The sequence below is a fragment of the Phocoena sinus genome, chromosome 1 (assembly GCF_008692025.1).
Source record: "Phocoena sinus isolate mPhoSin1 chromosome 1, mPhoSin1.pri, whole genome shotgun sequence".
Classification (NCBI taxonomy): Eukaryota; Metazoa; Chordata; class Mammalia; order Artiodactyla; family Phocoenidae; genus Phocoena; species Phocoena sinus.
In genome coordinates, this window is record NC_045763.1 from 109410418 (window position 1) to 109423604 (window position 13187).

Here is a 13187-nt window from a genome sequence, read left to right on the forward strand (position 1 = left end):
TTTGTATTGAACATCTTAAGATTCCTATTTGACATTTAAGTGTAACTGTTGGGAAAGCAATGGATACATGTGTGGAGCTCAAGGAAGGATCCTGAACTAGAGATAAACTTTTGAGAATCATCATATATACGTGGTATTCAGAGCCGTGGGACTAGAGAGACAATCTAAGTGGAAAGTACAAATAAAAAACAGAAAAAGGTCTCACAGCGATAATAGTATAAAAAATGAAAGACCCTACCTAAGAGAGCTATATATTAAGGTTAGCAATGGAAAGCAGGATGTCAAAAAGAAAATGCTAGTAAGCTGAAAATCTGGAGCCCCATAAGGTCTTTTAGGTATAGACTTCTTTGTTAATGCACACTGGCAGTAAAATTGGAGCCAATAAAATTGTTTGCTGCCCTTTATTCCTCATATCTTTGTTTGTTTCTAAATATGGGGTCAAAATCCCAAAAGGGTAAGAAGTTCATCTTCCTGCCTTCCCCTTTCAGCTTCTTGTCACACTAAGCACGTATTATTCTTTAACCCTTTGGCTTAGGATACGAAAGAATAAATTGTGGAGAAGGAGCATGTGTGGAAGGGAAAGATGCCAAAACACGGTATGTGAGTTAAACGGAGATAGAAAATCTCTAAGAAAGGCTAGAAATAATTGGTTTACACATCCTGGAGAAATAAATTCCCCAAATATGGTGTTCTCTGAAAAGACAATTTAATTTTGAGGAAGCAATGGCATGATCTCCAGTGAAACAGCAATCATCTGGAGTCTGGCTGTAACTTTGAGGATGACTTCTGCATGGGCAGGAAAAAAGCCTTGAAGTATCATATTTATTTTAGAAAATAATATTTTCTAACTTTAAAGAAATAATTTCTTGAAATTTCACAGGCTTTGGGCACAATAAACTAGTCAAATCTTAACCTTACACTTAATAACTCCTTGTATTGCAGTTTCTTATCCCAATTACCTCTCTTTCTACTTTGAAATCTATATTCTGGCTCATAACATCTAACTTTTATGGATTATTTTTATGTACCAAATACTCTTTCATTTGCCTTGCAGGGGTTATTTCTCTTAATCTTAATAATATTTGTTGCTCTCATTGCCCCATAATATTAGTAGGTGGCTTTTAATATTTTTCCATTGTCATGATCAATTTATATAATAAGTTTTGTCTCTTCCCCCAGTGTCTGGTAAAACTGTCTGGGCCTGGTGCTGTTTTTAAGGGTAGATCTTTGCCTATCTTTTCAGTTCCTCCTATAGCTAATTTTTTATTCAGGTATTCTACTCTTCTTAAGGCAACTTTGATCATTTGTATTGAAAAATGAGTTGTCTACATTTGTAAATATCTGTATCAAAATATACATACCATTTTAATACTTCAATATCTAATTTTGCTGATGTTATTTGTGTACTTTTTCTTTCAATATTAAATTTACCAAAGGATTAACTTTTAAATTTTCTTTCAAAGAGCCAGATTTTGGTTTTACTGATTAATTCTGTTTTGGGGAGAGTGGGGAAGTATGATCTATTCCAATGATTTCTATCCTAATTTATTCCTTCTACTTTCCTCAGGTTTTATTGTTCCTTTATTAGCTTTTAAATATAAAGCTTAATTCATTATTTTTAATAGTTCTTATTTTCTCATAAATGCATTTAAAGCTATGAAGAAGTCCTCTGACCTCTTCATATAGGTTTTAATATATAGTGCTCACTTTGTTTATTTCTAAATACTATATAATTTTTATTTTGATATCTTCTTTAACCATGTGCTTTTCCCTAACAGTATAGATCAAGGAGAGTATTTTTAGTTATTTCATTGCATTATGATTAGTAAATATATCTTGTATGGTTTCAGCTTATTCAACACTTGTTGAGTTTTCATTTGTCATCTCACACATGGTCAGTTTTGAATCAGTATTGCATGTGAATTTCAGTATAATGTACTTTTTCCATTTTGGATACAAGATGGTGTAGGTATAATCTATACTTATGATTACTTTTGTTAACTATGTTCTTCAAATCCTCTATATCTTCAAACAAGTTTTAGTCGACTTGGTCTTTTAATTCTTGAGAAAGATGTGTCTGTGTTAACATAATCACCACTATGATTGTTGACTTATTAAAAATCTTTGTTGTATGCACACGCGTGTGAGTCTATGCATGTGTGTGTACCTGTGTTAGGTGCAAACAATTTTTTTTACATTGTACAATTTAAAAGCTTTATTTCCCCTCCCACAATTAGCAAATGGGTTTCATATTAGTTCAACTGGAATTTTTCTTCCTACAATCGCCTTTCAAGTGCAAATAATTCTTCATCACTTCTTAATGGATTTCTGCTTTTCTGAATATGAAATATCCCTCTTCTAGTGCTTTATAGTCAGCTTTTATACATATACATTTTGTATATACATATATATTTAAACTTACACTTTTCTAACAACTTCTAGAATAATATCTATATCCTCCTCCTAAATATAACAAATATTAGTTAGCTTATTTTATTTCTCTTCATTCTCGCCATGTCAGTATCATCTGGAATTTGAAGTCCAGATTTTCTTTTCAATTTTTTAGGATCTACACCAAAAGACGTATATATTTGAAATCACTAACAGTTTTGAGCTCTTGTTTCTTCAAAATAGTAGACAAAATGTGGAGCAGAAACCATACATGTAAAAAAAACTCTGTAATCACAGTTACCTAAACAAAACTCTTAAAATCCAAACTTGAATCAGTAATCAAAACAGAGGGGGATTTCAATACAGACATGATGGATACAATAAATTAATGCTTCTTGTATGACCCAGGATATCACGAACAATGTCACCTGTATCTCTAACCTCACAGTACTTTGTATCTATCATTTATAGCACATTTCTTTTAAAATTTGTATTTCAGGTAACTTGGTATATGTATTATATTTCTTTGTTATTTGAACCTTTTCTGCTTCATTTATTTCATCTCTCTCCTATCACCTGATTTCTAATTTCTCAATAAATTTATTTAATTATGAAATTAGGTGGATGAATAAATACCAAGTATTCTAAGCCTTAAAGAAATTTTTCTAGAATCTAAACTTATTTAGACTTAGCAATATATTTTACTGGGCACATGGCCCCCTTCTGATATCGCACATCTTCCCCTTAGAATTTTTTCTGGTTCTTGCAGGAATACAACTCCAGAAGTTCTTTCAGGGAGGGCCTGAAAAGTCACCCACACTTAGATGATAGTTTGGCTGGATATAGAAATTTAGTTTCAAAATTATTTTCCCTAGATTTAAAAAAATACCGATTGTCTTCTTATATCCAGTGTTGTCCAAATGAAAAGTCTGACATAATTTGATTTGTTTCTTTGTAAGAATTTTCTCTGGGTGTTTCTAGAATTGTCTCCTTAACTCTTGTGTTTTGAAATTTTATTGCCATGTCTCTAGGTAAAGATACTTTTAATTCATATCTATATGCTCTGCATTTAATGGGACCTTGCAGTCTGAAGATATATATTCTGTGAAAGTCTCCTTTTCTTTATTTCCTCAGCACCACCATGTATGACACTTGGGTTGTGCACTGCACAACTGCAGGGGATACCATTCACAAAGATTATAATTTAAATGGTGCTCCCGAAGCTGTGCAGTGTACAATCAGCAAACCTTATTTGTAGACCTGTATTTTATCTTTTACATTATTTCTATTCTCTCCTTCTAAACTCCTATTGGGTGAATTTTGGAACATCTGAATCTATCGTCCATGTCATTTAACTTTTTTTCATATTTTCTATCTTTATATCTTTTTATATGGCATTGTGGGGGAATTTCTAGGCTTCATCTTTCAGCTCCCCTATTTTCTCCCAGCTGTATTGATTCTATTCTGGACTCAGTCCTACTGTTGAATTTTTGTGTCAGTAACCAAATTTTAAATTTCCAAGATGTTTACTGTTCTTGCTCTCTTCACTCTTAACCCATTTGCCATCTTTTTTGTCAGTTTTCTATCATTTAAGGAATGTGGGGTGCAAAATGGGAAGAATGCAACATATGTTTGGGACACTATCTTGAATTAGTAGATATTTCACTGTACATTAGAGATCAAAAACTTACATAGCACTCAACAGGAGTTCCCTACTATCAACGGCAACTAACAGTTATTGAAATGTTGTGTCAAGCATCAGTCTAAGAATTTTTATATGTATTTACTCATTCACCTTTCAAAAACACATTATAAAGTAAGCATTACTATTAATCTCAATTTAAAGATGAGAAACTAGGGAATTCCCTGGCGGTCCAGTGGTTAGGACTCAGCGCTTTCACTGCCAGGGCCCAGGTTCAATTCCTGGTGGGGGAACTAAGATCCCACAAGCCATGCTGCGTGGCATCCCCCAACAAAAAAAAAAAAAAAAAAAAAAAGATGAGGCAAAAGCATAGAAGGTCCAAAAACTTGCCCTAGTCACACTACTGATAAAGAGCAGGGCTGGGTTACAAACCAGGTGATCTGTTTTATGAGCCTGCGCTCTTTACTAATACAGTGGCATACTCAGAAGATTTTAAGAACACGTCATCCTTCTACACTGCCAGATTATGTATTTACTTTGACACCTCTGTGCTGTTGTGGGGCCCTGCTACATGGTTATCCACCAACTCAATCTAGAAGACTCAGTCATGCTTGTAATTCATGTACATATATATTACTGTTTTCTCCTGTCAGGAAGAATAGTCAGAGTTGTTTTGTTTTACTCTTATAATCGTTGGGACTTTGCTATTTCCCATTATAAATGATTTGCCTTTGCTAATCCAGAAAGATTTATCTATTATGCCCCTTCCTGCCTAAACACATCCCACAATCATAAATACAATGAAATTCCCTTAGACAAATGAAAAGATTCCTTCCTTTTTTTCCCCCTAGGCTAGGAATTGAAATTCCAATTCTACCTTGGTTAACTTTCCTGCTAATCCTAAAATTGTGTTCTCTATGCATACTTGCTGTTTCTGAAAAAAAATTCGCTTAAGAATAATTTCTGGGGACTTCCCTGGTGGTCCAGTGGGTAAGACTCCACGCTCCCAAAGCAGGCGGCCCGGGTTCGATCCCTGGTTGGGGAACTAGATCCCGCATGCATGCCACAACTAAGAAGTCCGCATACTGCAACTAAGAAGCCTGCATGTGGCAACTGAAAAAAAACAAGATCCCCTATGCTGCAACTAAGACCTGGCACAGCCAAAATAAATAAATAAATAAAATTTAATAATAATAATAATTTCTGTTGCCCAGTTCCTTGATATTAATGTGAAAAAATTGTGAAAATCAAAATTCAAATACTTAAAAAGACATCACAGGAAAAGTTGCCTACAAAGAAGCTCATATAAGCAAAATCATTCTTATTCGATTTTCATATTGCAGCAGGGAGGAGAAGGAAGAAGCCTACGAAAACAAGGATATGCTCCCTCACTGGAAGTAATCTTATGGTTGATGCATATACAAGTTAATCAGTATGCCTTTCTCCTGCTTATTCTACATGTTATAATAGGGGTCTTGAGTAAGTAGACATGCCAAACTATAGGAAATATACATCTCCAGAGAGAAATTCAAGTAGTTTAAGGCCCATCCCTAGGATTGGGAATTTTATTAAGAATACTGAACAGCCTTTGTCCAGGGTTATATCTGTGGTGTGTCTGAACTCTGTTTCACATTCCCTCTTGGCCTAAGGAGTTTTCCTTCAATGCATTTCAAAATGATAATCCCACTAACTGGAAACTAAGACCTGCACAAAGCTCAAACATCATTGCCAACAACAACAAAAAATAAAGCCGATATCTTTAGGTATTTTCTGTTCCCCTGAATGTTAAAAACACTGATATCAAAAGAGTGATATGGATTTCCCCCACCTTCTGATAATTTAAAATTATTGCCTTTGATCATGTAAAACAACAGAGATAAATTGTTCCTTATTTCATTTCACAAATATGCATCCTCCATTTTTTGCCACAAGAATTCCTTCTTCTGGGTGCCTTGTGCTGCCTCAGTCCCAAGATCAACTGAGATCTTGATCTGTCGATCTCTCTCTCTCTCAAAATACTCAGCCAGTCCCAAGCCAATTTCTCTTTACCATCCTTGGGACAATACGTCAGCATCCAGGTTTGGATCCTTCAAGGCAAAATGCTAAAGAACCGCACAAGCTCTATGAGTTCTCTTACTTTGCTCTCTGTTTCTGGTTTTGGCCATCTAAAGCAAAGTTCCTTGGATTGGTTGATAGTGATGCTCTCTAGATTCTTATGCTTCTTTTTAGCAGAACCATCTGAAATATCTCATCTATTGTGTAATGAGTTCTTGGTCAAAGAAAAGAAATATTGAGGTCTTGGGACTGCCATCTTACTTGTTTACCACTCCTTGGACTGTAGTTTGAGTAAGAAAGTCTTATATTCTTGGGGAAACTTTCATCCCTGAATAGTGACAGGAACAGGAGCTTCATCTTGAAAATACTGAGAGGAAAAACATGGAGTACATTAACAAGCAGAAATGAAGAACTCAGAAGTCATCAACCTGACTCCACCGAGCCCATTTTTGAATTTCTAATTAAACATTTCCCAAATATCTGCACATTCTCCTTTTGGTTATAAGGTGTGTCCTTCTCTGTGCTACCTGATAGTATGCCTACATCATTTCTATTCATTTGGCTTGCTCTTGTGTTAAATCCTCAAAATTCAGAGCTTTCAACTCAGAAATCAGAAAGAAGTATTGAGATGAAAGTATTTCAATTTTTTCTGAAAACATTGATGGGAGGTATTGCAAACATCATCTGATATATTTTTTTAAAGGTATTTGCCAAAAATTATATTGGTCTTTACAGAGCACTAGTAACAGACACTAGAAATAAGGTCTTTTATTATTTAATTCATTTTTTTCCCTTTTGGGACACATAGCAGATACTTAAAGATTCTACAGTGTCAGAGGCCCAACAAGTAAATTGTGGCATTGCCTTCTTGGATGTTTTTAAGATAAAGAAGGTCTTACTGCTCTACTGCAAGATGCTTAGGGAGTTGACTCTCAAATCACTAGAAATCTCTTAAAGCACAACTTGTTGGGAAGGAAATGTGCTCTGGAGGTACAAGGGTGCTCATGCAAGTGCCTTCCCAGCCACAATAATGGGAGAAACACTGATCGAGTATTTGCCACGTTCCAGCTGCTGTACTAAGTGCATTAAGTACATTATCTCATTTAATCTTCACAAGTCTTTAGGGTAGGTTCCATTATTTTTCTCATTTTACAGATGAGGAAATTGAGGTTCAGAAGAGTAAAGAAACTTTCCCAAGGTCATATAGCTCTTAGGTGGGTTAGCTGGGACTCAAAGCTAATGCCCATCACTACTATAGTACACTGCCTTTCAGCCAGTATCTTTTGACTTTTATAATTGGTTTGCTATAAGAGGTCCATGGCCAGAGACCAGGGGCTGGACTGTGACATGATAAATGTATGTTTGATCTCTTCTCCCAGTTTCTAACACAGAGCTCCTAAAACTCTTGTAATTCCCTGAGTGATAGGGGTGCTAAGAACATCATTTGTTCTAATATTTGGTCTTTGACCCCAATTCCTGACATAGAGCTCCTAAATCCCTTGGAATTTCCAGGGTAATAGAAGCATATTTTGTTCTAATGAGACGACTCTTGGTGGACTCCTGGGTAGCTTCAGGACAGGGGCTGGTCACCAGAAAGGCCAGGCTATGATTAGAAGATTGAAGCTGTTAACCCACACCCCCCATCCTCCAGGGAAGAGAGAGGAACTGGAAGTTGAGTTAATAATCCATCATGCCTACTTGATGAAGCCTCCATAAAAACCCCTAAACTATGAGATTCAGAAAGCTTCTGGGTCAGTGAACATATCCACATGCCAGGAAGCCACATGGACACCCCAGTTACACGGGGACAGAAGCTCCTGCACTCAGGACACTTGCCCTATGTACATCTTCATCTGGCTGGTCATCTGTATCCTTTACTATATCCTTTATAATAGACTGGTAAATGTAAGTGTTTCCCTGAGTTCTGTAAGCTGTTATAGCAAATTATTGAGTCTGAGGAGGGGGTTGTGGGAACTCCTCATCTGTAGCCAAGACTGACAGAGGTGTGTGTAACCTAGGGACCCACTACTTGTGATTGGCGTCTGAAGTTGGTATGGGGGTGGAGGGGCAATCTTTTTGGACTGAGCCCTTAACCTGTGGGGTCTGCACTAACTTCACATAGTTAATGTCAGGATTGCTTGGTGTGGAAAACCCACATACTTGGTGGCCAGAAGTACTGAGAATAGTAGAGGAAACAAAAGTTTTCCTTTACTCTCTTACTGCTTCTGAGTTAGTGTAGGTAAGTATCCTTAAATACCCAACAACTTACACTATGAAGCTTCTAAACTGATTTGTGGACCATGGTGTCTGCAACTTCACCTAGACCTTCACTCCATATTGTGCTGTTCCCCATTCAGAGGGCAAAAGATTTTTAAAATCATTTTTTGTTAAAGCCGACTCTTAGAGTTCTGCATCTCATAAATCCAATCCCACTGCCCTCCCTCTCAACCACTCCTTCCCTCATCAATCTATTCATCCCATCAGTATTTACTGAGTGCCCACTCTATTCCAGGTACAGCTCAAGATGATGGGCAAAGTGCAGTGAACAAAACAAAGTACCTACCTTCATAGGACTTACTCTGAGAAGGTAGGAGGAGAGTCAGACAACGTATTGGTTGGAGAACAGTCTAAATTATTGTGCCAAATATTAAAAAAAAATTGGCTTAAACAAAATACAAGTTTATTCATCTCTCACGTCCAGGGTTAGTAGAACAGTTCTGCTATTCTCATCACATGGCTTCTGTTTCTGGGCCCAGAGTGGCGGCCATAGTTCCTGCCATTGTATCTGTAACCCAGCCAGAGGAGAGTGTAAAAAGGCAAGGGCAGTACATATCTATTCCTTTTTAGGACACAAACTAGAAATAATATGTATCACTTCCATTCATATCTCATTGGCTCAGAACTTTGTCTTATGAACAAACCCAGATGCAAGAAAATCTGGTAAATTAGCCTTTAACTGAGAAGCCATGCACCCATAAAGCAGGGGGTTAAAGTAAGGAAAAAGAACAGCTTTTACGAGTAGCAGTCTCTGATTCAGTAATAAACAAATAAGTAAATAAATACATTAGTATTCAGATGATACACGAAAGAAAATTTAGCAAGGTATGGGGACAAGGAGTACCAAGAAATGGGGGGAGAGAGGGAGGTGGGCTTGCTATCTTACATAAGTCAAGGAAGAACTGAAGAGTAATGGAAGTTTTGAGCAGAAGCCTCAGAAATGAGGAAGCCAGTCATATAAATATCTGGGGGAAAAGCTTTTCCAGGAGAAATGGCAAGCACAAAGACCCTGAGATAGGAGGGCCTTGGTGTATTCGAGGTAGAGCAGGGAGACAAGTGTGATGAAACAGAACAAACAAAAGGGAGAGTGGTAAGAGAGGAGGTGGATGTGGGCCATTGTATCAGTGTGGACCTTCTCTCTGAAGCCATATGGGGATTTTCAGTTGGGCAGGATGGTGTGGGAGTGACATGATCTGACTTAGAGGTTTCAGAAAGTTTACTCTAGCTGGTTTGTGGAAAATAGAGTGAGGGTAGAGGCGGAAGCAAAGAGACCAGTCAGAAAGTCATTGCAAATACCTGGGAGGTGTGATGGTGGCTTGGAGTGGGAAGACAGCAGTGGAAGTGTCAAGTACGGTTGGATATGGGACATGTTAAGCCAACAATATTTTCTGATAAATTTTACTTGGGATGACTGAGAAAAGGCTTATTCGCATGCTTTACTATAGTCATACCCCCTGCAAAAGAAAATGAATCTCACAGGGAACAAGAAAATAAAATTTCTCTCAAGCTAGGATCATGGTGAACAAAGAAAGCTTCAGCAGGTTTGAGATGCTGGGAGCCAAGTACAATGTGACTTAAATTGCTTTGTGGGCAAGAGGGTGGGACAGCCAGAACTTTCCAATATAATGAAAAACCCTAAAAAATAGTCTATGTGAAAATTTTAAGTTTAAAGAGACATATTAAAGTGAAAAGAAAATGTTACAACCTGGATGAGGAGTACAGAAATAATGACACCTAGTCACAGAATTTAAAGGGAACGATGAAGAATTCCATTTTACAAAAATCAGATGATTAAAAAGTTGAAAGATGTTACAGTGAAAATTGGGTAAAACTAAAACTTAAAAAAAAACTTCCCAGAGGATACTTGATATAGTGGTCGCAAATAAAAGTCCAGGTGCACTTCATGGACTTGGGAAGGAGAGCACCTGTATATCCCCATCACCTAGCACAGGGTCTGGCACATGTAAATTCTCACTTATAGAGTGATTTTTCCTACCATAAAATGTGTTGTATAATGATTTCTTTTCTTTCAACTAGAAATTTTAGATTCTCATTTGAGTCATCTTTCCCTGGTCTCTTGTCTGATAGTCTCTAGGGAAAGATGACTCACTGAGAATCTTAGTTTCCCAGTGAAAGAAAGAAATCACATACAGCCCACTTTATGCAACTTTTAATTAGATGTAAATTCGAACTCCTACATTACAAATGAATAAAATTCATTTTAAGCATTTTAAAAATTCATTTTAAATTCCCCCAAGTTTAACCAGGAATGGCTTAATTTCAAAACTCGACTGTCAAGTGAATTGGAAGCTAAGACTTTTCCTTTTGCCTCAAGGGTATATTTTATTTGGTAGAATATCCAGCCTTTTTCGGGATTGGTCTTGAGTTATGCAAGGTTTGAACTGAGAGGGCCTTAGAAATTCATCCCACATGTTAACTGCCCTTTTGTACACCATGCCCCCAAAATCTATTCTAAAAATATACACCTGAGAACACTAAAAACCACCTCATCAGTCCCCCACCTCCAACGGGACCTTATCAGGGAACTTCAGGAGAGGCACCTGGAAGTATGTTTAGCAAGCTTGGAGGTGGGCCTTATAACCAGGAGTTACAGAACCAAGACAAGGTCCTTGCCCTGGAGAAGATAATTTTCCTGTGGAGGAGTGTAAACAAGCACAGTAAGTTAAGTGCTGCTCAGTTTTCACCAAAAGCAGGGTAGGAGTGGGGAAAGGTTTGACCTAAATGAGGATTAAACCCAGAAGGGAAAATATCCTGAAGGAAGGGAAGTCTTTGGGCACTGGGTCTCTCAACTTTGGCGCAAGAGTCAACATCAGTCACCAAATAATTCTTGGTAGTGGGGGCTCTCCTAGGCATTATAGGATGTTTAGCAGCATCCCTGGCATCTACCCACTAGATGCCAGTAGCGCCCCTCTCCCCAAGTGATGACAATCAAAAATGTCTCCAGATACTGCCAATATCCCATGGGGAGTGTGGTGGAGGGGGTGGGGTGGGAAATCTATCTGGTTAAGGGTCACGGGGCTAGGTAGGCCAACGTATTAAGCATCTGGCGATGTTGAAAGTTTGTGACAGACACCTAGAGATTTATGTTAAAAACAGATTAAAACATTAAGAAAAAGCGGCAACTGGGGAAACTATAGGGCTATCTGTACGCCAGAATAAAATAAAACCCAACTCGCTTACTAGTTTAATAGTTTAATAAGAGACAGCCCTGCCCCGCTCCTCCAGTACCTAAGCTCCCACTGAGGACTCAAGACTAGGTAGGAACCACCTTAAGGACCAATCACTTGTTACCAGCAACATGACCCATACCACCAGGTGGCACCACTGGATCATGGGAGGTCCTAGATTTTAACAAGGCAACTATTCAATCACTGTCCCAATCTAGCCCCACGTCCAAAAGCACTCGTGATCATGGGCCCACCCCACCCAACCAACAACTAAACCCACCTTTTATCAAGTGTTTACAGCCACTTTCCCCGATAATTTAAGTGGCTCTGAAAAGAGCCTTTGGGGTAAAATTGATGTTCTAGTTCGTCTCTTGCACGCTTACTTCGAACTGGTGTACTTGGTGACCGCCTTGGTGCCTTCCGACACGGCGTGCTTGGCTAGCTCGCCGGGCAACAGCAGGCGCACAGCCGTCTGGATCTCCCGGGACGTGATAGTCGAGCGCTTGTTGTAATGCGCCAGGCGTGACGCTTCGCCCGCGATACGCTCGAAGATGTCGTTCACGAAGGAGTTCATGATGCCCATGGCCTTCGAAGAAATGCCGGTGTCTGGATGAACCTGCTTCAGCACTTTATACACATAAACAGAATAGCTCTCCTTCCGGCTGCGCTTGCGCTTCTTACCGTCTTTCTTCTGCACTTTCGTGACAGCCTTTTTGGAACCCTTCTTAGGAGCAGGAGCAGATTTTGCTGGATCCGGCATCTTCACACAGGAGAATCCCCACACGCCAGTAGAAGTGATCCCGACTACACCGAAGCAGGTTGGTTACGCGCTACTTATAGAGCCTGTATGCAAATGAAGACTAGCACAGTATTACGTTTTTATTGGTTAATATCCAACAGTGTCGTCATAGAGGGGCGGAGTCCATGTAAATAAGGTTCTGCTTGCGCTCCCTCAATGGCCCTTAGAACAAATGTCTTGTTAACCAATCAAAATGTTCCATTTCACACTAACCACTAAATTATGTAAAAAGTAGTTTCACCTGTTTGTGGTCTTTTGATGTTAACTGGTTTTCACTTTTACTTGGAGATCTGAAGTGCCAGCTAAAGACAAGTTAACTTTCTCATTTTTGCATCATTTTACTCCTGTACTACTTTGTGGAAGTTTGTTTGATTACGGTTTTTGCAACAATACCTCAGCCCACATTTTCTTTTTTTTTTTTTTCGCGGTTTGCGCCTCCTGTCTTATGCAACGAGGAAGATGGGTTCTTACACATCTCGGGACTCTTGACCCCATTTAGTTGAAATCCCGAGTAACTACTTGGGGACCGAGGATTTTATCTAACATCCGGCCTAGTTCTAGTAACTGTACAATCGGGCTGAAAACCCAGATTGCCATCCCAACAGTTATACTGACGGCCTTCTAAAGTGTCACTTAATTTCAGTATTCAGATTTGTGCTAACGTTTTGTACTAGCACTTTGGAACGCGTTACAAACGACTGGTAGAACATATTCTATCCTCTTGCAAAGTTTAGCAAGGTTGGCGCTCTGGACTAAGAAATCAAGCCAGCAAATAAAAGCAGTACTTGACCGACCGACACGACCCAGACCTTGCCTCTGGCGGTCCCTCTAGCGT

The 13187-nt window shown here is 38.5% G+C and overlaps 1 protein-coding gene across 2 annotated transcripts; it reads right to left on the reverse strand.

The window, feature by feature from the left end:
- Positions 1 to 874: 874 nt before the first annotated feature.
- On the reverse strand, positions 875 to 13162 carry LOC116754742 (histone H2B type 2-F). Of its 2 annotated transcripts, XM_032633650.1 has the most exons (3): positions 11937 to 13135; positions 8667 to 8873; positions 875 to 6455 (listed from the first exon to the last, which is right to left on the reverse strand). In XM_032633650.1, exons 1-2 carry the CDS (start codon positions 12311 to 12313, stop codon positions 8792 to 8794), a joined length of 459 nt encoding a protein of 152 aa, XP_032489541.1. In that variant the 5' UTR covers positions 12314 to 13135; the 3' UTR covers positions 875 to 6455; positions 8667 to 8791. The 2 variants fall into 2 exon arrangements, with proteins under 2 accessions (XP_032489541.1, XP_032489534.1); XM_032633643.1 differs by lacking the exon at positions 8667 to 8873 and having other exon boundaries at positions 11937 to 13162.
- Between the last annotated feature and the right edge of the window lie 25 nt (positions 13163 to 13187).

What these genes read in the sequence shown, in the direction of transcription:
- LOC116754742 (XM_032633643.1), bottom strand. Translation starts at nt 12,313, where the DNA reads ATGCCGGATCCAGCAAAATCTGCTCCTGCTCCTAAGAAGGGTTCCAAA. An exon ending in ACCAAGTACACCAGTTCGAA is followed by an intron (nt 6,456 to 11,936) that starts GTAAGCGTGCAA and finishes TTTTCCTCTCAG; the next exon opens with TATTTTCAAGATGAAGCTCC.